The 24,476-nt window shown below is 37.9% G+C and overlaps 1 protein-coding gene across 3 annotated transcripts in view; it reads left to right on the top strand.

Annotated features, from left to right (window-relative positions):
* Window positions 1-6,067, top strand: part of SLAIN2 (SLAIN motif family member 2) — an 80,297-nt gene extending 74,230 nt beyond the window's left edge. For all 3 annotated transcript variants that reach the window (XM_082653683.1, XM_082653682.1, XM_082653681.1), the window contains 2 exons: window positions 1,372-1,690; window positions 3,063-6,067. In XM_082653683.1, coding sequence (XP_082509809.1) covers window positions 1,372-1,690; window positions 3,063-3,129 — 386 coding nt within the window. In that variant the 3' untranslated portion in view covers window positions 3,130-6,067. The remainder of the gene's footprint in view (window positions 1-1,371; window positions 1,691-3,062) is intronic.
* Window positions 6,068-24,476: the final 18,409 nt, after the last annotated feature.

Here is a 24,476-nt window from a genome sequence, read left to right as displayed (position 1 = left end):
GGTTGGAAGTGCCTATGGTGGTTTTAAAATAAATATCTTGATTTCCATTCCAGACTAGATTCTCTAGGGGTGGTGCCTGGGCTCCCCCCTCACCCTGCCAACCTTTTTTTAAAGTTTCTACGGATTCTGACACACAGTCAAACTTTCCTCTACTCATATCCTTGGCAAACTAATGGAGGTTGAGAGAGAATATGGTGACTCTGATTCATTTCTCCCCTGCACTCTCCTCCCTTCCTCTCCCCCCCGCCCAATTCACTCTGAACCTCACCCCAGAGTTCTTTGCTAGGTAAAGCATGTTAAGGTAATATTTTTTATTTATATTGTATATAGCCATTCATGGGCATTTGAAGAAACCTTCCAGAGATGATTTATCCAAATAGGATAAACAGGAAAGGATGAATGTCCCCCAGGACATCTGAACTTACAATGCTAAGGGACCACTACAAGAATAAAATTTATTTGAAGTCTTATTTTGACTTAAAAATTAATGCAGGGCTTCCCTGGTGGCACAGTGGTTGAGAGTCTGCCTGCCGACGCAGGGGACGCGGGTTCGTGCCCCGGTCCAGGAAGATCCCACATGCCGCGGAGCGGCTGGGCCCATGAGCCGTGGCCGCTGAGCCTGCACATCCGGAGCCTGTGCTCCGCAACGGGAGAGGCCACAGCAGTGAGAGGCCCGCGCACCGCAAAAAAAAAAAAAAAAAATTAATGCAAATTGTACATTTAATTCTTTCATATATCATTATTTTTTTCAACATATATTTTAAATAACCACTTAGTAGAATTGACATTCCAGCAAAATGTACCATCTTTATCCTGTGACTTCATATACCTCTTGATATGCCCCTAACTAGATTTATAACTTCCCTACTTGGTGAAGCACAACAATAGAAGCAGGTTTAGTTTCTAAATTATAAGTTACACTATGGATGATGCAGGACTTGGAGGTACACTCTCCAGATACTTGATACATGTTTACATGAATGTTTCTTTGAGGGGAAAGTGTGTTTCAAATTCCAGTCAGCTGTCTAGTAGTCAGCATTTTTTTCACCTCTAGAATATGGCTCAGGTTGGTTTCCACAGTAAAACAGAATGCTGCAGTGCCTTTTCTGGTTTTGTAGATTCCTAGCTGATCTAGTTAAAACATGTTTTCAAGGGTAGTTGCAATCCTCTGAGTAAGGACTTGGTTATTTAAGAGCTACCAGTGATCGATCTATCTATCTATCTATCTCCCTAGAAATATTCTTTATTCCTTGCATTTCTGTAGAGTGAGTTTTCATGAATACAGATGTACTGGTGCCCAGTCATAAAGCAGTGGTTTCACTTGCACTTGGTTTCCACTGAAAACATTGATTTTTCTTTGCCATTCTACAGTACCTTCTCCAGGCAAATTCCGCTCCCCTGCAGCACCATCTCCTTTGGCTCTCCGGCAACCAGTAAAAGCATTTAGTAACCATGGCTCTGGTTCTCCTGGTAGCCAAGAAACAACACAACTCATGCAAACCACCTCCTCACCTGGGCCTCCCATGGTTCAGAACACAGTCCCAGCAAATCCTCCCAGCAATATCAACAGCACTACTCTAACCAGACCTGCAGGGACAACTGTGATGAGAAGTGGCTTGCCCAGACCCAGTGCCCCTTCTGCTGGGGGTATACCAGTGCCTCGCAGCAAACTTGCACAGCCTGTTCGCAGGTAAGTGGCAAATGCCCTGCTTTGATCTTCTTGAGCATAGGGAAGTGGGTAGACTGGAATTATCCTCAGCTCTGCATTTGATAGTGAAGATCAAGAGTCCTAGTGGGTTCCCACTAGCATCTTAGTACAATTTGAATAAAACATTACTTTCCTTACTTAAGAAATTCTCACTTGGGACATTGGGGTATTATATCACTTTGGTACAGGTTAAATTTGCCCAGATGCCTAACATGACTAAGTATCTTGGTGAACTTCTAGAAAAAATTGTTAGAACCACTTCATTTGGATGTGGTATTTGTTCATTTTGAATATATTGATATTCAATAAAGATACTAAAAGCGTAATAGAACCTAGAATGAGATTTAAGATAAAACTTCTAGCCATCAGGTCTGAGTATGTAATCCAGGAGGGTGGTTTTCAAACCTCACTACAATTCAGAATCTTCTGTGGAATTTATGTAAATATAGAGGCCTAAGTTTTACCCACAGAGAGTAGATCTGGTATGAAGCCCAAAATCTGTAGGTATGCTGTTTTTAAATTTGTTTGTTTAACCTTCAGGTGATTCTGAGCCTAGCCAGGTTTGGAACCATGTATCTGTAGTCTTCATCTACCTTTCAGAAATGTGCTTACCACTATCAGTAAACTTAGGTGTCAAATATAATTAAACTTGAAATATTTATTTGCATGAAAAAAGTGCTTTTGTGCTGTAAGCATTGAAACTGAATTACCCGTACCTCTTTTATTCTAAGATAACATATTACATTTCTGAATTCAATAGAGTATAACAGCTTTTTGCTACGTACTATGCTAAATAACATATCTGTACCTTATTTAGTTTTTACAATAGCTTTAAACATGTAGGTACTGTTATTATGCCTATTTTTCAGAGGAGAATATTAAAATTTAATGAGGTTAAGTAATTTACCTAAGACTTCAGCTAGTAAGACCTTCAGTTCTAAGTATGTCTGACTTCAGAGTCCTTTTAAGCACTGTCCCATTCTGCCTCTCTCATGATGGTGACACTACACCTCTAATATCACATTCATTAATTTGCCCCTCAAATAAATAAGTAAATAATAAGCTTGGTGATCCATTCAGTTGGAAAAGACAAGACAATCTTTTCTCTTACTCAAGTGGCTATGTTAACAAAAAAGAAGTTAGTGCAGTCACCTGATGCCCAGTGAAACTTGAAAGTTGTAGACATGTTGAGTGTGGGATGGTTGCGCTGATAGCTGTTTAGAGCTTTGATCTCAGCAGTGCCCTAGAACATTGGATCGTGATGCCACCTGCAAAGTAATTAATATATATGGAAGATAAAATGGTAATGTTCCATTAAAACTTGCAAATCACTTTATAAATTGCTTTATTTCAGATCCTTGCCAGCTCCTAAAACCTACAGTAGCATGAAAGATGACAGTTGGAAAGATGGCTGTTATTGACCAGCAAAGACAAGAATGCAGAGTCCACAGCTTCATGGATACCCCTTCACCAGGCTAAGAGACAACTTTTATATGCAGACTGTTCAGATAAGACTCTTGGGATTTATAAAATCCCAGCCCTCTCTGTCTTAATTAGCACAAACTGACAGAGATGATCAAGCAGCACTTTAATGACATTTAACATCAGATGTGTTTGGTAATCATACAATCACTCTCCACGGAATCACTTTTAGTTTTGTTTAATAGAAACTAGGTTGATTTTTTAATATTTGACAGAGGCCAATATCTGGGCAAAAAACTAATGGATGCCAAAGAGAAATGCCCATTTGTAAATGAGAGAGTACCTTTGTGCACAAGAAACTGGTGAATTCAAGCTATCCAAAACTTCACATTCAACCTAATTTACTGTATAAATAGTATCAATAAATATTTGTGTTAATGAGAAGTAATATTCTGACTACTTATCTAAAATGTTTCACTAGTGTTTCACTAGTTCTCCAGGAAACTAGATTGAGATGGCGGGGGGGCAGGGTGGGAAGAAACCTGGGCTAGAGATTTAAAACATGATACCTAAATTTGGAAGAATCCTATAAGTTATTTTTGCAGATTCATTAGAAAAATTATTTTGTTTAATCTTAAGTTTTGGGTGTAGCTCACATATCACCACCACACGTTAGTGTTACAGCATGCATCCATCATGTTGCATTGACACATCGGACTTCTGTGTGTTTGTTTTGATTGCCAAAAGGGCTTAATATCAGTTGTACAATCTTTCTAAACTTTATAGCTCCTGGCTCAGGAAAGATAGCCTTTGCTATTGAAGCCAACTTCTTCACATGCTGTCATCTGTTACAGAACTAAGAGTTCTTGTTTTTATTAACGGGTTTCCACGATGGGAAAGAGCAAGTAGTATGCGTGTTTATTCTTGATATAAATAACACCACCTCAGTGCTTACAACCTGGAACAAAACCATACAATAAAACCGGGGAGGGAAATCTATGCACTTACCTTACAAAATCTCTGGTAATGACAGTTGTATTGTTACTATTAATTGACACAGTAGCCTATTATGTGGTGGGAAATTATAGCCTACTGAATCCTACTTAAGTCGATCCACTTTAAACTAACTGTTTCAAAACATCCTTTGAAAATACTGCCCCTTTTAGATTCTGCCTGACATCAATTTTTTGCCTTTTTGGTAACAAATGAAACCTACTGCATATGACTCTAAGCTGTTAAACACTTGCTCTATGATGGCCCTTATGTATATCTTGGAAATCACTTATTTTGGTTTTTATTCGACTATTACCAGACTAAAACTTCTTCTTCAGCAGGCTTCTCATTTTTCATGGTGAAGTCTGTTTTTAAGTATTTAATTTGAACAGCTTTAAAATATTGGCAGCTGGGTCACTAAAGAATTTTAGATATTTGAACATAAGTTCATTTCCTATTAGTCAAACACATTCTGTAAGTTGGCAAAAGAAATTGAGAGAGAAATGGGAAGCTTATATTCAGGATAGCACTGAGGTTGATAGGTTGAGAGAATGATAAAACTTTTAAAACCAAGACCCCTGTTCTGCCATGATGGACCCCATGGTAGTCTTTATTAGCTTGACCAGTAGGGAGTTATTCAGTTAGCACAAACAGCTGGAGATTCAAAATGCCAGTGCTAATGTATTTTGGTGTTTCATGCAAGGAAGAAATTTTATCCATGGATTTGAGGGTGATGGGGATGGGTCAGGAAAGGATGGTGCCAGAATTCCACATGATGATGAACTTAAAAATGTTGCTTTTCAGAGGAAGATAAAGCATCTGTTTCGGGTAGAGGGGTATCGCATGTAAAAATCTAAGTAAGTAAAAGAAAGAACTAGCCACTGTCTCTTTTTGAAACCACATATACACAAAAGAAAATAGGTCTCAGTTTTCAGTGCAACATTGGAAAAAAAAATGCTGCAATCTACTAATTAAAAGGAATTTTAACCCTATTACAAAACACCCATTACATTTTTAAGTTAGATTATCAGTTTCAAAAGGAATATTCAGGTTATTTAACTTTGTTTTTAAATGGCTGCATCAGAAAAAAAATGTCTATTTTTTTTTAATTAAAATATTTCATCACTTGTTAAAAACATATTTGGATCTGAGTTGGGTAAAGTATTATTTTACCTGCTGTTCTACTACCACAGACTATTGGCTTTTAGTTTCCTAAAGAGAAAAATTGCCTATTTACTAGAAAGCCTTTGTGTATTGCCAATTTTTCTGTTTGGGAAAAATCTAAGGATTCACTGTGGTTAGTCTTACAGATGAAGTGTGGATTTGATAAACTAGTGCCTATGATTTTAACTTATGTTTGATATATAGTAGTAAGGGTTTTATGAATGTTGATTATTTTTTGTGCCAACAGCCCAGAATTGTCACTTATATGTAAGCAGAAAGCTGTGAGCTCTGCTTCCAAAGTTATTTAATTTTCTCGGTGTTTGAATGTTATTTTTTGTAAGTGTGTTAATAAAAGTGTAAAGAATTGGAAAAAATATAAATATTCTTAACTCAAGCATTTGCTGGATCATTTTTCTACAAAACTTGTTTGTATAATATAAAACGCTCTCTGAAGGGTTGGCTTTTTTTGGTTTTCATACCCTGGAAATCACATTTTGTAATACTGGGGACCATTCATAATTGTCAGATACTTTTTAAAATTATTATCTCAGTACGTCACTTTTATAAAAAAGTTTTTCTGAAAGGAAATTAGATACATGTGTCCCCAGATGTTTGTATAACTCTAGAATGATCTAGACTATGTATATTTAACTTTTTATTGAATGTACAGGTGTCCATTTTTGACATTATGCATGGTCCTTTTAGATCACATGAAGTTTGATTTGCAAAAACATTTCTATAGCCGAACTTGTACGTGTGGTTGCCTCCTTAATAAACAACCTGACCATAATGTTTATTATTAAATTTATATTTGTTTTTTTAAGTGTTTTATTAATTTCTGGATATGGTAAGATCTGCCCCCTCTTCCCACCAGTTGCCTACAATTGGTAATAATAAGTAGCTCAGTTGATTTTTTAAAAACACAAACCCAAATCATATTGCCCTCCAGACTTGATCTCTGTGAGGATGGAATATATCATGTATTCTCTCTGCCCTGGTTATTTCATATGTGGATTATTTGGGGGTAAAATTTGTAGTTTACTCAAAATTGCTATTTTCCTGGAACTTTTTAACTTGCTGTGAATTGATATCTAGTTAGAAAAAGGTAGCATACGTAAAACAAGCAAAAAACTATTATATAAGAGTATCCAAGAGGGAAAGTTAATTACTTTTTCAAACCAAATATGAATATTTGTTTAGTTGATCATGTGCATCTTTCTCTTATGGATAAACAGAAAATATCAAGAATCGTACACTGTTTTATTAGTTCCCCGCATCCCTTTTGGAAGTTTTTACTGTCCTCCATGTTAAAATTAGTCTCACTAATGAGTCATAAGAAATGACACCTTCCTGCTTGAATTTTCTCCCAAGCCAACCTGAAAACTTTTAAGAACCATTTAAAATAAATGCCATTATACTTGTAAATTAATGAATGAAAAGTTTACTTAAACTTGTTATATACCCTGTGTAACAGGAAAATGTTTATGGTGGTTCTTGTGAATTATTTGCTGTATCAAAGTTTAGCTTTGAATTACAAAATAGAATAAGAATAAATGATAGTGAAACTAACTTGGAGGGAGGTAGTGAACAGCATGTTCACATGAGCATGAAGCCGAAGTTAGCAACCACTAACATATTTGAATGATCTAAATAAAAGTCTGAGTAGACTAAATGGCCCTCTGGTTACTAGTATGGAAATGGAACGGATTTCACTCATGGACCTTAGCTAATACAACTCAGTTAAAACTATTAACTGCATGCTAATTTCACAGCAATTCTTTACACTGGATAACTTTAATGTTTTCTCTTTAAAAAGAAGGGGAAAAGAGCTTATTTCTTCTGATTTTAAAAATAATAGACCCATTACTTTTTTACTTAACTGAAAATACTAAGCAATATAAAAGGGGAAATGATCACACATTTCACCTTGGGATCCTGCAATCCCACCTTCCAGAAGTAAATATTTAAGTGCTGACCTTAACATGGTTATAAAATGCAGGTATCTCCCATATTTCAAAGGTTCATTGTATGCCACTTTGCTTTTATGAAAGACGTATTAGTAGCTGTTTTCACTAATCAAAAGAAATCTGAAGAGTATTTTTGCTTTTATGGAAAAAGGGGAAAGCAAAAATAGCATTCAGTGTTTATTTTGCAGGGAGCAGTGTGCCCCCCACTGCGAAGTCCTTCATCAGGAACTACTCAGCATCTCAGCATCAAGCCACCATAGCTTGGAACTATGTGAGCATCTGTGCTTTATCTTGATTTATTTTGTGTATCTGTTAGTAAGATGTGTCCTCAGATAATTGCTTCTTCACTTTATGCCATTTCAGCTTAGGAAAGGTTTCATAGAAATGCTTCTACTTTCAGTAGCAGGAGAAAACTGTATTAAGTGGAAGGGTAAGAAGTCTTATGTTTAAGATGAGAAAATACTTTTCACTTACAATGCTGACATGAGTTTGCTTTTGAACAGAGGTGTATATTAACTGCCTACTGAAAGCATGACACATTTCTCAATTCCTGATTGTAGATATTCCTTGATTTAAAAAAATATATTGTTTGTATCTTTATAACATCAATTTGTTTCTGTTATGAAAAATTATTTTAGGAAAGTAGAGAAACAGTAAATTACAAAGAAGAAAAAGCACTAATTCCATAGGTAATCACTCACTTAAATTTAAGGATATTGTCTTTTTTCCCCCTAATGAAATTGGGATTATATTCATGATTGACATTGTAACTTTTTCTTAATTCTGAGGTCACTGAGGACTGCCATCATTTAGATTGGTTCTGCTCGGGGAGAAATAAGTTCCAGAAAGAGTATACAAATATTCCAAAACTTTACCAAATTTATATTCTCATATTCTTTATATAGTATCTTTTATTGACTCTTGAGCTTCCACCCTACCCCACCCCAGTCTACCAAGCCATGAATTGACAGTATTGGTTGAGTACAGCTCCCGTTTCAAAATAAAATACCTCTGAAGAAATAGGCACAACCAAATAAAGAATCAAGATAGTCTAGATTAGAGTTCTCAGACTTTAGAATCACCTAACAGACTGCTAAAATGCAGATTTCTGCACCCTACCGCAAGCATTCCTGTTTAAAAATAGAACGCTGGTCCCAAGAACAAAACTTCTAGGAATAGGATTCCCCAGCACAGGTCAGGTGCCCATTACTGGGCTAATTGACTATGGCAGGTGATTGGGGTTAAGTAAAAACCTCGTAGCAAAAACCAGGTAGCTCTTGTGAAAACCATATGGAGAGAATGAGGGAAGACCGTTTTCCCTGAAAGTGGTGCTATCCCCAGTAAGTAGGCCTAGTCTTGAGCAAACAAAACAGTAGGTACTTACACAAATGTCTCAGTGTATATCGTATAGAATGGTTATTTCATGTCAATGGTCATGTTTTCCTGGAGAAAACATTTGTAGTGAGAGGGAAGGTTCCGATAGTATTTTTGAGCCGTTGGCTCAAATTGTTCATGCAGCCTAGTATCATTCCTGCCTTGAATTCCACAAAGCACCTCAGTATCCTTATTATAAGTTCCCGTTAATACAAAGGTTGATTTAAGCTAAGATTCTGGCATCTGCCACCAGAAGGAAGTTAATTTTTTTAACTTTTTAAGTGTTTTTTAAATTGATATATAAAATATGTACAGAAAAATGTACAAAACAAATGTTCAGCTGAATGAATTAGTGAGTAACTATAATACATGTGTAACCACCATGTAGGCAAGAATTAGACTATTAAGAGCACCCCAAAAATACTCCCCTAATGCCATCTGCCAATCACTACTTCCTTCCTCCCCTTCAAAGATAGCAGGTATCCTGACTTCCAACATTATAATTTAGTTTTGCCTATTTTTGAACTTTATCTAAATGTAACCAGATACTTTGTAATTTTTTTCTGCCTATCATTTTGATTAAAGGCTAAAAGTGGTGTTTCTGTCAGACTTGGCAGTAAACAACAAAGATAATGTGAGATTCACCTATGTTTCTGATGTCACTGTAGTGTGTTCATTCTCCTTGCCATATTATATGCCATTTTATAAATATATTACAATTTATCCATTCTAATGTTGAAGGACAATTAGGTTGTTTCCAGTTTAGGTCTCTTGAAAATAATGCAGATTTTGACTTCAGGGATAACCAAGATGGAGTAAGCCCTCAAAAGCCCTTCTCTCCCCCTTACAACTAAAAATTTTGGACAAAATGCAAAAGACACCTACCTGAGGACACTGAAAAGTAAACAAAAGCAGATGGATTGGGAGGAGAGTCAAACCTGGAGAAGAGACCCATACAGGGATGAGTTTTCCATTTTTTTCCTCTTTTATCTTAGCCCTGAGCTCAGAGAGGGCACCCAACAGAGCTGTCATAAGGACTCCTCTGGTAGTTTGAACCAGAGGAAATTCTGAGGGAAAACCTATGAAAGGAAAATCCCAAAAAATGAGAAAAAAAAATAGCTCTTGGAAGCTAGGGCATGTTGGGGGCTTTTATTTTTGCTTTTCTTTCATGATTTGTCACTGGTGAGCACCCCAGTTAAGCCCTGGTAGCAAACAGTGCCAACAGTTAAAATTGATGGGAAGCCTGTTTTTCTGACAGAGGAAATGGGAAAAGAACCTCTGCAGTTTGAAGAATGTGAAGATAATCCCCATTTTTCTCTACTCTCTTTGTCCTGAAGGTAAACTGAGTTGTGGCAACTGCACAGTAATAGTGATCGAGCTAAAATTCTGAGAGAACCCTTATATCTGGTCAGAGGACAGGGCGGAGGTTCCCTTTGGGGCAAGGGGGGAACTGATGAGAGAGCTGGAGAAAGCGGTCCTTTATGTTTTGATTAGTGCAAGCACCAGGCTTACGCCTGAGCTACACATACTCAGACCCAAAGCAGCACAGCAAAGCCTTTGAGAACTGAACTAATTTAAACCACTGAACATGACACAGCCTGACTGTGTCTGTCATGCACTGAGCAGTGCATGTGTGAGGTAGATCCAACATAGAATAACAAAGCCTTTGTAAACGTATGACATTGGAACCAAACCCACAGAAGATGGAACAGAAGTTGCATTCTGAACCTATCTAGGTTGACTGTTTAAACAAACAAAAATCAACATTGTCCAGAACATTTTAATGGGACCTAGAGTCTAAAGTATAATATTCAAAATGTCTAACATATAATCTGAAATTACTCAGCCTGTAAAGAACCAAGGAAATGAGATCATTCCTCAAGAAGTACGACAACAAATGTCAACACCAATATGGTCCAGATGTTAGAATTATCAAACTTTAAGGCAGCCATTATAACTATAACATGAGACAAATGAAAACACTCTTGAGATGAATGGAACTATAGAAGTTCTCAACAAAGTAGAAATTTTTTTTTCAAAAAAATTTTAGACTGAAAAGGTAGCTGAAATTTAAAAAATTTGCTAGATGGATCCAATAGCTAACTGAAGATGACAGAAGAGTCAGTGATATTGAAGGGAGATCAATAGAATTTATTAAACCTAGATAACAGAGTAACAAAAGATTGAAAAAATGAGCAGAGCCTCAGGAACCAGAGGACCAGTATCAAAAGGCATAACATTGGTTTCACTGGAGTCTAGTAGTAAACTAGCTCTCAAAAAAAGTCATTTGTAATGCTTTCCAATGTCCAGGTAAATATTCCCACCATGGCCATTTTCAAGCTATCAACATGATGTCATTGAACATAGTATTGGGAAGAGTTGTGCAAAATCAGCTTGTGAGTTGGTACAAGCTGGCTCTAGCACAGCAATGTTGGGATCCCAGAAAAGGAGGAGAAAGAGCTAGGTATGGGACAATTATTTGAAGAAGCAATGGATAAAACTTGCCAAATTTGATGAAAGACATAAATTTACAGATTCAGAAATCTCAGTGAACTGAACCTACCTGGGTTGATAACAGGATAAACTGAAAGAAAACCACACCAAGACACATCATAATTAAACTGCTTAACTCAAAAAGGAAAAACTCAAAAGAAATACACACAGACACACATCATAATTAAAGTGCAGACAACCAGAGATAAAGAAAAAAATCTTGAAAGCAGCTATTAAAACACTTTATGGGGACTTCCCTGGTGGGGCAGTGGTTAAGAATCTGCCTGTCAATGCAAGGGACACAGGTTCGATCCCTGGTCCAGGAAGATCCCACATGCTGCAGAGCAACTAAGCCCATGCACCGCAACTACTGAGCCTGTGCTCTAGAGCCCGTGTGCCACAACTGCTGAGCCCATGCACCGCAACTACCGAAGCCTGTGTGCTCTAGGGCCTGCATGCTGCAACTGGTGAGCCTGCGTGCTGCAACTACTGAAGCCCCTGTGCCTAGAGCCCGTGCTCCACAACAAGAGAAGCCACCACAATGAGAAACCCGCACACCACAATGAAGAGTAGCCCCCGCTCGCCTCAACTAGAGAAAGCCCGCATACAGCAACAGAGACCCAACACAGTGCAAAGAAAAAAACCACTTTATGTATCGTGGAACAACTTTTTTTTTTTTTTTTTTTTTTTTGCCGTACACAGGCCTCTCACCACCGCGGCCTCTCCCGTTGCGGAGCGCAGGCTCCGGACGCGCAGGCTCAGCGACCATGGCTCACGGGCCCAGCCGCTCTGCGGCATGTGGGATCCTCCCGGACCGGGGCACGAACCCACGTCCCCTGCATCGGCAGGTGGACTCCCAACCACTGCGCCACCCGGGAAGCCCGTGGAACAACAATTTAAATGATCACAGATTTCTCGTCAGAAACTCTGAAGGCCAGAAAATACTGAAAAAGATCTTTAAAGTGCTGAAAAAAAGAATAATCCACTCAATTTTCTATCCATTGAAAATTTTCTGCAGTAATCAAAGCAAAATAAAGACATTTTCAGGTGAGGGAAAACTAAGAATTTATTGTCTGCAGACTTAAATAAAATGATGGCGTATGAGGGAAACTTAGAACTGCAAGAATGAAGGAAAACCAGCATAAATGTTAATTATGTGGTTAAAAATAAAAGGAAAATTTTCTGAGTTCTTTAAAATATGTATGACTGTTGAAAGCAAAAACTATAACTGTGTCAAAAGAAGTTTTCAGTGCATTTAGCAATAATGCATATGACAACTATAAGAATAGTAAAGAGACCTGTATAGTTGTAAGGCTTCTATATTTTACCTGAAGTGACAAAATACTAACTCTAAATAGACTGTGAAAGGTCAGGTGTATATATCGTAATCTCTAGAATATGTATATTGCAATTGCAATTAAGAGAGAGAAAATAGATGTTATAATTTAAGTTCACATAATCTAAAAGAAGGCAGGAAAGGTGGAATAGAAGAACAAAAACAGGACAAACAGAAAACAAATATTAAAATGGAAGACTTAAATCCATCCATACCAATAATTATGTTAACTGTAAATGATTTAAGCACACCAAATTAGATTGTCAGATTGCATAAAAAGACTCAGCTATATGCTTTATAACTATATGTTTTATATAAATATGAACGTGTAGGTTAAAAATACAAAGATGAAGAATGACGTACAATGCAAACATCAATCAAAAGAAAGCTAGAGTGACTGCATTTGTCGAAGTAGACTTCTGAACAGGGAAGATTAGCCAGGAATAAAAAAGGGAAATTACATAATGATGAAAGGTCAATTCACCAAGAAGCTGTAACAGTCCTAAAAATGTATGCACCTAAAAATCTTCAAATTCATGAGGCAAAAACTGATGGAGCTGAAAGAGGAAATAGACAATATTAGGATTTGGAAGACTTGAACAACACTATCAAGCAACTTGGTTGAATTGACATTTAAAGAATACTCAATCCAATAATAGCATAATACATATTTTTTTAAGTACAAATGGAATAGTAACCAGAATATATGCTGGATTATAGAAAACAAAAAGAACAACTTTTTAACACATTTTATTCTCTGAAACAGAAATAGGGGCTTCCCTGGTGGCGCAGTGGTTAAGAATCTGCCTGCCAATGCAGGGGACATGGGTTCAAGCCCTGGTCCGGGAAGATCCCACATGCCACGGAGCAACTAAGCCCGTGAACACCACAACTACTGAGCCTGCACGCCAGAGCCTGCGAGCCACAACTCCTGAAGCCTGGCGCCTAGAGCCTGTGCTCTGCAACAAGAGAAGCCACTGCAATGAGAAGCCCACACACCACAACGAAGAGTAACCCCCTGCTCACAACAACTAGAGAAAGCCCGTGTACAGAATCAAAGACCCAACGCAGCCAAAAATAAATAAATGATAATAAAATAAAATTTAAAAATAAAAAACAAATAGATTACAGTAAGATTGATAACTGGAAAATACAACTTTCTGGAAATTTTATATAAAACATATTTAAATAACCACACATCAAAGACAAAGTCACAAGAGAAATTAGGAAATATTTTGAGTTGAATGAAAATGAAGGTACAAAACATTGATATTTGGGGAAAGCAGCTAAAGTAACTTGAAGGAAATTTACAGTATTAAATGCTTATATTATGTAAAAATGTGGTTGGCAGAATAATAGCTCGCCAACAATATTCACATCCTAATCCCTAGAACCTATGAGTGTGTTAGATTTCATGGCAAAGGAGCATTGAGTTGTAGATGGAATTTAGGTTAATCTGCTGACTTTGAGATGGGGAGACTGTCCAGGTGTGTTCAGTGCAAGCAGTGTTGTTCCTCAACAATTGAGGAAATCAGTGGAGTCAAAGTACTGCTGCTATGAACTTCCTTGTACATGTGCATGCATTTCTACTAGATATATGTATATAAGTGGAATTTCTGGATAAAATGATGTGCAGCTGTTTTCCACAGTGGTGTGCCAGCTCCCATTCCTACCTGCAGTACTCCACATCTTTGCCAATGTTTGGTATTGACAGTCTGTAGTCATTCAGAGTGTGTTGTGATATCTTTGTGGGTTAAATTTTCATTTGTTTGATAATTTATGTGGTTGAGTACTTTTCCATATGATCATTGATCATTTAGATATCCTCTTGTGAAGTTGGTTCAAATAGCTTGCCTGATTTTCTGAGTTTTCTTTCTTTCTCTTACTGATTAGTAGGAGTTCTATATGTATCCTGGATAAGTACATTTAGATAGTTTTCAGTAAAGTTTTTCATGATTCTTTTTAATGAATATATAATCAGAAGTGATGTCCCTTTCATTTCCTGTATTGATATTTGGGGATTCTTGCATTCTCCCTGTCCTTCTCCCACCTCTCCTCCCTTATCAGTTTCACCAAGAGTTTCTCAATTTTTTAATTGCAGCAATTAATTTGATGTATCCCAGGACCCAGTCCTTGGTCAACTTCTCTCTCTGTACTCACTCAATGGTTCATAGCTTAGAAATCATCTATTATATGTCTGGAATTCAGACCCATCTCCTGCACTCCAGATTTACACACCCATCTGCTGATTCAGTATCTTCACTTGGATATCCAACAGAAGTCTCAGGGTGTACATATGCAAAACAAACTTCTGATCTTGCAAACCTTCTGCATCCATCTTGGCTGATGGCAACAGGCTGAAAACTTTGGAGTCATTCTTGATAACTCCTCTGTCTCTCTGTCTCTGTCTGTCTCTCTCTCACACACACACACGATATAAGTTTCACAGGAGCAGAGATCGTTGATTTGTTTATCATTGTACCTCAAGTGCCTAGAACAGTGCCTAGCACATTGTAGGCACTTAAATATTGAATGAAAGCATTGTTGGTGAGAATCTCTTGAGAGAGCAATTTGTAACACTTAACAAAATTTACAATGTAGATTAAAATGTAGATCCAGTGATTTCCAAGAATTTGTATTACACCTGTATGTGTGCTTGTATAGATGTGAATATAGAACATTTATTATAGTGTTATTTGTGGCAAAGGCTGAACTTAAATGACAATCAGTAGGACACTGGATAAATTATGATACATTATTCACTGAAGTATCATGTAGCCATAAGGAAGATCAAGATACAATAATTCTATATAATGCTGTGGAATGATACCAAAGATACAGTGTTAAAAGTGAAAACAAAGTGCCAAACAGTGCCATTTGTGGAGTAAAAAGATTTGTGTGTGATATTTGCTTAACAGCGACTGTCTCTAGAGGAAAGCAAAAGAAACTGGTGACTGACCTGTGGAGAGGGGAACTGGGGACTAGATTAATAGTAGTAAAAATACTTATTTTACCAGCATACTTTTTTGTACTTTTGAATTCTTTACCATGTGCATATGTACACCTACTGGTTTTTCAAAAAGTAAGAGAAATGTAGCTCTCCTTCTAACTTCCCCACCCCTCCTAAAAAAACTAAAATTTTGACTTTAGTTTAACGAGTAGAATCTGGTTTGTGGGAGATGCTCTTCTTTGTCTTAGCCGCCTTATTTATGTCATCTTAAGTTTATATATTTGGGCCACAAAAGGCATTTTCATAAATTTTACTTTAATGTTATGCTTTGGGCTTTATCCAGAATTTTATGAAGAACAGCCACAAAAGCTGATTCTCTCTGGCGTAAAATTACCAGGAGCATTGCTCATTATATGGCTTAACATTCCCCTATATGAGGGCCCATGTGAGAACTTTAGTCTAGAATGCAGTACCTGGAAAATCATAGTCTCTCTTGAGGAACTGAGGGTGCCCCCCCCCTTGATTACAAGACCTTTGTGCTTTTTCATGTTTGCAGTTTTCTCCCTGTTGCCAGAAAGAGTAGATGTATAAATGATGCTTAATTGTAGTAACTGAATTTATTTCTTTATAGCATACCTTGGTCCAAAAAAATATAAGGTGGTTTACATAAATACAAGAAGAAGTTTTTTTTTTGTTTTATTTTTTGTTTTTTTGCGGTACGTGGGCCTCTCACTGCTGTGGCCTCTCCCGTCGCGGAGCACAGGCTCCGGACGCGCAGGCCCAACAGCCACGGCTCACGGGCCCAGCCACTCCACGGCACACGGGATCCTCCCGGACAGGGGCACGAACCCACATCCCCTGCACCGGCAGGCGGACCCCCAACCACCGCACCACCAGGGAAGCCCAAGAAGAAGTTTTTATTAGAAAGGAAAATATCATGAAGCTGAAGAAAATAGGAGAAACCTCATGTGGCATATTTGCTTCCTTTTCCTTTTCAGAGCACTGATTGTATTTTTATTTTATAATACAACTATTCTCTTAGAAGTAAGGTGAACATAAGTGAAGAATCCATATTTATATTTTTAACCTAAATGTTAAAATTTTCCACCTATTTTCATTCTTCAGCAAGCCAGGAAGTCTTCTGTAGATTTAACTTATTCTGCACAGCCCTAAGCTGTGGACTGAGAAATTATGAAATTATATTCATATAATTATATAATATAATTATATGAAGTTATACTATTGCTTTATAGTAAATAAAGGAGACTGACTACTAAATAAGTGTAAGCAAAATCTGTTAAAGTCCCTTACAAAAAGTTTTGCTATAGGAGTTTCTTTGTCTTGATTCCTTTAAAATAACATGGAAGTTTTAGTTAGAAAACTTGATTTTCTATGGTAGACATCCTTCTTTTAATATACACTTTTAGAAAGTTGCAGGGGAGAGGGAAAGTTATATTTGAGAATTGGTAACTTGGCCAGCAGCTACTTCGAGTGTTTACACTTCATCTTTTAGATAAAAGGAAATACCTATAGGTTATTCCCATGTAGATGATACCAAACCAGGCAGACTTACAAATAACTAGAAAGAGTTCTTTTTAACACTGTCTCTTTTATTTATCTATTTTTTAAATTTAGATATAATTGGCATATAGCATTATATTCATTTCAGGTGTACAACATAATGATTTGTTATTTGTGTATATTGCAAAATGACCACCACAATAACTCTAGTTAATATCCATCACTATACCTAGTTACAAAATTTTTTTTTCTTGTGAAGAAAACTTTTAAGATCTACTCTCTTAGCAACTTTCAAATAGACAATACAGCATTATTAACTGTAGTCCCCATGTTGTACATTATATCCCTATGACTTATTTATTTTATAGCTGGGAGTTTCCACTTTTTAACCCCTTTCAGCCACTTCACCCACTTCCCACACCCCCTCCCAATTCCCCTCCCCACCTCTGGTAACCAGCAGTCTGTTCTCTATCCATGAACTCGGTTGTTTGTATTTTGGATTTGTTTTGTTTTGTTTTAAATTCTATATATAAGTGAGATCATACAATATTTGTTTTTCTCTGGCTGACTTATTTCACTTAGCATAATGCCCTCAAGGTTCATCCATGCTATTTCAAGTGGCAAGATTGCCTCCCTTTTTTATGGCTGAATAATATTCCAGAGTGTGTGTGTGTGTGTGTGTGTGTGTGTGTGTGTGTGTGTGCCATATTTTCTTTATCCATTTATCTGTCGATGGACACTTAGGTAGCTTTCATAGCTTGGCTATTGTAAATAATGCTGCAGTGAACATGAGGGTGCATATATCTTTTCAAGTTAGTGTTTTTGTTTCCTTCAGATAAATACCCAGAAGTGGAATTGCTGGATCATATGGTAATTCTATTTTTAGTTTTTTGAGGAACCTCCATAGTGTTTTCCATAGTGGCTGCACCAATTTATATTCCCATTAACAATGCAAAGTTTCCCTCCACGTCCTTGCCAACGCTTATTATTTCTAGTCTTTTTGATAATAGCCATTCTAACAGGTGGGAAGTGATAGGTCATTGTGGATCTGATTTGCATTTCCGTATTGATTAGTGATTTTGAGCATCTTTTCATGTACCTATTGCCCATCTTTAGGAAAATGTCTATTCAGATCCTCTGTCTTTGGAAAAATGTCTTTCAGATCTGCTGCCCATTTTTAAATAGAATTGTTTGGTTTTTTTGCTATTGAGTTTTACGAGTTCTTTATATATTTTGGATATTAACCCCTTATCATATATGATTTGCAAATATTTTCTCCCATTTGGTAGGTTAACTTTTCATTTTGTTGATGGTTTCCTTTGCTGTGCAGAAGCTTTTTGGTTTGATGTAGTCTCACTTGTTTATTTTTGCTTCTGTTGCCTTTGCTTTTGGTGTCAAATCCAAAAAATTCATCACTAAGAGTGATGTCAAGGAACTTGTGGCCTATGTTTTCTTTCTTTCTTTTTTAAAAAAATTTATTTATTTATTTGGCTGCATCGGGTCTTAGTTGTGGCATGTGGGATCTTTTGTTGCAGTGTGCGGGCTTCTCTCTAGTTGTGGCACAGCCTCCAGAGCATGCGGGCTCAGTAGTTGCGGCGCACGAGCTCTCTAGTTGTGGCACACGGGCTCCAGAGTGCGAGGGCTCAGTAGTTGTGATGCATGGGCTTAGTTGCCCTGTGGCATGTGGGATCTTAGTTCCCCAACCGGGGATTGAACCTGTGTCCCCTGCACTGGAAGGCAAATTCTTAACCACTGGACCACCAGGGAAGTCCCCTATGTTTTCCTATTATAGGAGTGTTAATTGTTTCAGGTCATGTTCAAATCTTTGACCCATTTTGAGTTAATTTTTATGTATGGTGTAAGATAGTGGTCCCGTTTCATTCTTTTGCATGTGACTGTCCAGTTTTTCCAACACCATTTATTGAAGAGACTGTCCTTTCCCCACTGTATATTTTTGGCTCCTTTGTTATAAATTAATTGACCATATATGTGTGGGGTTTTTTTCAGGGCTTTCTATTCTGTTCCATTGATTTATATGCCTGTTTTTAATGCCCATACTATACTCTCTTGATTACTATGGTTTTGTAATATAGTTTGAAACCAGGGGGTATGATGCCTCCAGTTTTTTTCTTCTTTCTCAAGATTGCTGTGGCTACTTGGGGTCTTTTATGGTTCCATACGAATTTTAGGATTGTTCTATTTATGTGAAAAATGCCATTGGAATTTTGATAGGAATTGCATTGAATCTGCAGATTGCTTTTGGTAGTATGGACATTTTAACAATATCAATTCTTCCAATCCATGAGCATGGAGTATCTTTCCATTTATTTGTGTCGTCTTCAACTTTTTTCATCAATGTTGATGATGTGATGTGATGCTGATTATAATGTGAATATTGCTTAATGATTTAAGTTCATCAGTAAAATCAATGACTATATTCTGTGTTTGGTAGATTTGTTTCTTCTCTGGCTACCAGTTGTCAATCCTACTGCCAGAAAGCCAGTGTTGAAGCCACCCTTACAAAGATGCTGTCTTTGTTCCTGTGGACCCAAATCACATCATCCTAATTATTAGAATTACATATAAGAATAGCCAGTAAGTTCTAAGTCCTTGACTATGTCTATTTCTGCATGGATGCCAAGTTTCTGTTTCTCTTTCTTTGGGACAGTTATTTCACAAGTCTCCCTTGACATGCTTTTTGATTTTTCACTATGTTCAAATGTTTGAATAGCCAGAAATCTGATATCCAGTCATTGGGGGTGGGGAAAGGGAAAAGTGCTGCTAACTGTAATGCTCATCAAGACTAGGGAAGTAGACAGCACAGGAGTTGAATGCCTTACCTTTTATATTCATTAATCCTGATTCTATTATATTATAATGAATATAAAAAATGTAAGCCCACAGAAAACTGCTCATTCAGTCCTTCATTACCTATTAGGAGGCGTGATACTGGGCGCCGCAGAGGATACCAGCCCGCCAACCCTGCTCGCTTTTACACGAACCCCCAACCAGGTCTGCAGCTCCCTCTCTCTTCAAGGACATTTTGTTGTTGAGGTTGTTTGACATTTTTGTTAGTAGTTGACTGTGCCTTCTCTTTCTGTGGGTGATATTTAAACTATGATGTTTATTATTTCCAAAAAAAACTTTTTTAGGACGATTTGTTCTGTATTAGTACTAAGTTGGAAAGTCAAGGTGCTGTTTTCTATTCTAAACACTAGGGGGAGATCTTGTTTTCTCTTGGAGTGGTGGTTTTTTGTTTTTTGTTTTTTGTTTTCTTTTCCACTCCCTCTCCACCAGCCCTACCCCCACCCCCCCCAAAAAAGCTCTTGGAGCGTTTTAAATACCAACTCACAGTCAGCTAGCTCTGAATTCAGTTTATTTTCAGTACAAGTGAATGTGTGCGATTTTCATCTGTATAAAAATAAAATGAAGATACATGATGACTAAATGCAATGTGTTATCTTGGGTGATATCCTGGAAGAGAAAAGGACATAACGCAAAAACTAAGGAAATCTGAATAAAGTATTGACTTTAGTTATTAATAATGTATCAATATTGGTTCATTAATTGTGACAAATATACCATACTATGTAAGATGTTAACAATAGAAGAAAATGGGCATAAGGTATGTGGGAACTTAGTATTTTTATAACTGTTCTGTAAGTCTAAACTGTTCCAAAATAAGTTTATTTTTAAAATACATTTTAGAAAGTGAGACAAGAACCTAATTTCCCTTCTTTTTCTTTTTGGAACCATGGAAAATATTTTAAAAACAATATATTTGCAGAACAAGTTGAATATGGGAAAGAGGGACTTTGTTAAATGAGCCATAAATATATGAAGATGTAATTAAATGGGATTAGATACATTTAAAGAAACCTAACGAAAGTCTGCTAAGTTTTCTTGAGGAGATATCAGAGGGTTCCTCTCTAATATGTGTTGTTACATGGCAATCATCTAACAAGAATTCCTGTCAACCCTAGTCAGAGCTCTCTCATGTTCTCTAAGTTTCTACTTCTCATAGAAAATCATACATTTCTCTTCTCTCTCTCAAACTCCAAACCTGTGTCCCTGGACTCACGGCTCCTTGCCCTCCCTCCGGCCTTCTCCTTATTCCCTCCTCAAGGACCCATTTGTTCCTCCGTTGAGATGGTGCACTTCTTATATAAAGTTTCAGATTCCTTCCCTGTGGTGGGAGGGCTTGGGGGTCTGTGGTGGTCAGTAGAGTGTCTTTCAGCATTCTCATCCTTCTCTTCCACCTGGACATAAGGTAGAGTTGCCTGTCCCTGCCTGTTCCTTGCTTTAGCCAATGGAACATGAGCAGAAATGACATGTTATTTTTGGACAGAAGTCTTTCAGAGCTGGTATGTAACTCCCACTTTGCTTTCCCCTACCACAGAAAACACTGTCATTCCAGGTGCTGGAGACTCCCTCCACTTGCATGCTTAAGTGTGGACCCCCAGCCAACCCGCGGGACATACAGCATGAGAAAGAAAAATATCTTTGTGGTTATAAGTCATTGAGATGTCAGGGTTGTTAAGAAACACAACCTAGCTCATCCTGTCTATCCACCAGCCCTCCCAACAAAACATAGTGTAATCTTCCTAGTTTCGCATGTGAAGAAACAGAAGACTGGGAGATTAATATTACTCAGCTACAAAGGAGTAAAGCCAGGATTTAAACCCCAGAAGTATGGCTCCAGCGTCTGTGCCCTTAGTAACCATCCCACAGAGACTCTCTGAGAAAAAATACAGGAATACATCAGAGAGTCCATCTTCCATTTACTTCCCCTGAACAGCGCCATCCTGCTGCTCCTGTCTGCCCAGGTTGCTTCCTCTGCCTTCTGCATTGCTATTGCCCTGAGACTAGCCTGTGAGAACCTTTTCCTGTATCTGTGGCTTTTCTTTCTTAGTTTACTCTCTTGTTTTCTGAAGCTTTCTAAGGGGCTCATAGGAAAGGATACATGGGAGGTTAACTTTTGGAGGCCTTGAATTTTTAAAAATATTTTCTTCTTCCCTCATTGTGATGGTTAATTTTATGTGTCAGCTTGGTTGGGCCACAGTGCCCAGATATGTGTCCAACAGTTTTTTGGATGTTTCTCTGAGAGTGTATTTGGATGAGATTAATGTTTACGTAGGTAGATGTTCTGTCAGTCTCTGCCTGTTGATAGTGATGCTGTCAGCTAGGGATGCCTGAGGCACTTGCCTGGTCCGTACTACTTGTGGTGAGGCCCCCACTGACATTTCCTTGACTGGAGCCAGTGTTGTGGCTGGACTGGCCCTTGTGATTCTTACTATGATCAGAAGACACACCTAAGCAAACACCATGAGGGAACTTTGAAGAACAAAATGTATTACAGGTCCTGAAGGGTACATGGCACACCCAATGGCCACACACTGAGGTCAAAGGTAGAAAAAGAGGGAGGGGGGTGCAGACCTGGGGCTCTGCCTTAATTGGGGTCTGAGGGTGAGGTGCCTAGGGTTCACTTTTTATTGGCGAATTTAAAATGTAAGAGTGGCAATTAGGGCCCAGGAAGGGAAAAATGGAACCATTCAAGTGGTCAGTCATCTAGGTTACCCAAGGGTTTCTGAAAAGGGAACTTCATAGGTAGGGTGGCCTGGGTTCTTATCTAGTTGTTTGACTAGTAGCTGTGTCATAGAGCTGGCAACATGCTTATTCGGCATGGAGGTCTTTGAAATGGATGTCTTGGTAATCAAAGCTTAATGTCAGGCAATACATTACAATAAAAAAAAAAAGCTTAATGTCAGACACACTACAGTGGACTTGGAGTAAAGCAGAATGCACTCCATAACATGGTGAGCCTAATCTAATCAGTTGAAGGGCTAAATGACACCAAAGACTGATCTCCTGAGCAAGAGGGAATTCTGCCAGCAGATGGCTTTCTGACTTGAATTGGCTCTTCCCTGGTCCCCAGCCTTCAGGTGCACCCTAAAGATTTTGGACTTGCCAGAATCCATAATCAGATAGGCCAATTCCTTAAAATAAATCTTTTTATATGTAAATACACAAACTGTTGTCTCTGTTTCTCTGAAGAAGCTGACTAATACACTCATACATAATTGCTAGTTTGAAAGACATATTAATCTCCCTTGAAAATAACAATTCTTCAGAATGTTGACATTCTTCTGTGGTCTTCAAATTTTACAGTTGGTACTAAAAGTCTTATTGTCATTCTAGTCCAGTTTCTTTGAATGAATGTGAAAAAAAAATCTCTGAAAAAAAAAATACTTTCTTTGTTCCAAGTCTTTTGGTATTTTATGATCGTTTTCTTGGTCAGTCTTAAAATGTTATTGTTCTGGGCCCTTGGTGGGTCTTTTTAACCTGGAGATTCATGTTCTTCAGTTCTGAGAAGTTTTCTTCTTTTCTTATGAATATACTTCACTGAACTAGAAGCTTGGTGAAGGCAGGGACCATATATATCTTGCTCATTATTCATCTTACGGTGCCTAGTGTAATGTAGTACCTGGAGCCCAATAGCTATTTGAATGAGTGGATGAAGGAATGAATGAATGCAGGAGAAGAACATGTATGCTTTGGGAAGAGCAGATTGTGCTGAGTTTTAGACCTGTAAAGCTTGAGGTGTAAGAGCCTGGAGCCTCAGAAAGATACCAGGGCTATAAATGTTAATTGGAGAGTTAACTGCATATATTTGGTAACTGAAGCCCTGGTCTTGAAATGATCCCCTGGAAAAGTGTATGGAGAAAGCTAAGAAAAGAAGGTGGGTAGTAGAAGACTATAAAGTAAATGATTCCTTTGAATAAAGAAATAATTTTGGGGACTTCCCTGGTGGTCCAGTTGTTAGGACTCCGCTTCCAATGCTGGGGGTGTGGGTTCGATCCCTGGTCGGGGAGCTGGGATTCCACATGCCCCACGGCCAAAGAACCAAAACATGAAACAGAAGCAGTATTGTAATAAATTCAATAAAGACTTTAAAAAAAAAGTCAACATCAAAAAAAGTCTTTAAAAAAAGAAAAAGAAAGAATTTTGTTCCCCAAATCTTCCAAACAGAAGTAAAACTTGAAGATGTTCCCTTGTCCTATAGTTTTCTGTACCTCCCAGCAGAACTTTGCATATTCTTTGAGAAGCATGATACTAGAGCACACTAATTCGTAGGATCTGCCATCAGAACTCACCTCTATTTATATCCATAGTTCAAGTAAGCAGAGAAAAGGAGACCTACATGGTCAGGAAACAGAAATGGCAGAGAGGAAAAGCTGTTGGTAGACAAGATAAGTTGCCAGAAGAGAGGTACAGGGGAACAGTTCTAGCCCACCAAGCCCTTGGTCTCCTCTAGGCTATTTAGACTCTCATTTCCAAGCCTTCTGCGCCTGAAAACACTGCTGCTAAACACTCCTCCCAACCCCAGATAACTCCCATTGCTCCACCCCTGCCAAAAGCAAATAGCTCCTGCAGACCCAGCTCTGTTCTCTTAACCACACCACACCATGCTTTCCACCAAGTCTTATTCCTTCTCTAAGAAGGTTCAAGCCTCTTTCTTGTTAAGCCTAGCTTCAAGTGAAACCAATC

Source organism: Grampus griseus (genome assembly GCF_964374135.1).
Source record: "Grampus griseus genome assembly, chromosome: 4".
In the NCBI taxonomy this organism is placed as follows: Eukaryota; Metazoa; Chordata; class Mammalia; order Artiodactyla; family Delphinidae; genus Grampus; species Grampus griseus.
The sequence above is the reverse complement of the archived record's forward strand: the minus strand, read 5'-3'. Positions and strand labels throughout refer to the sequence as shown.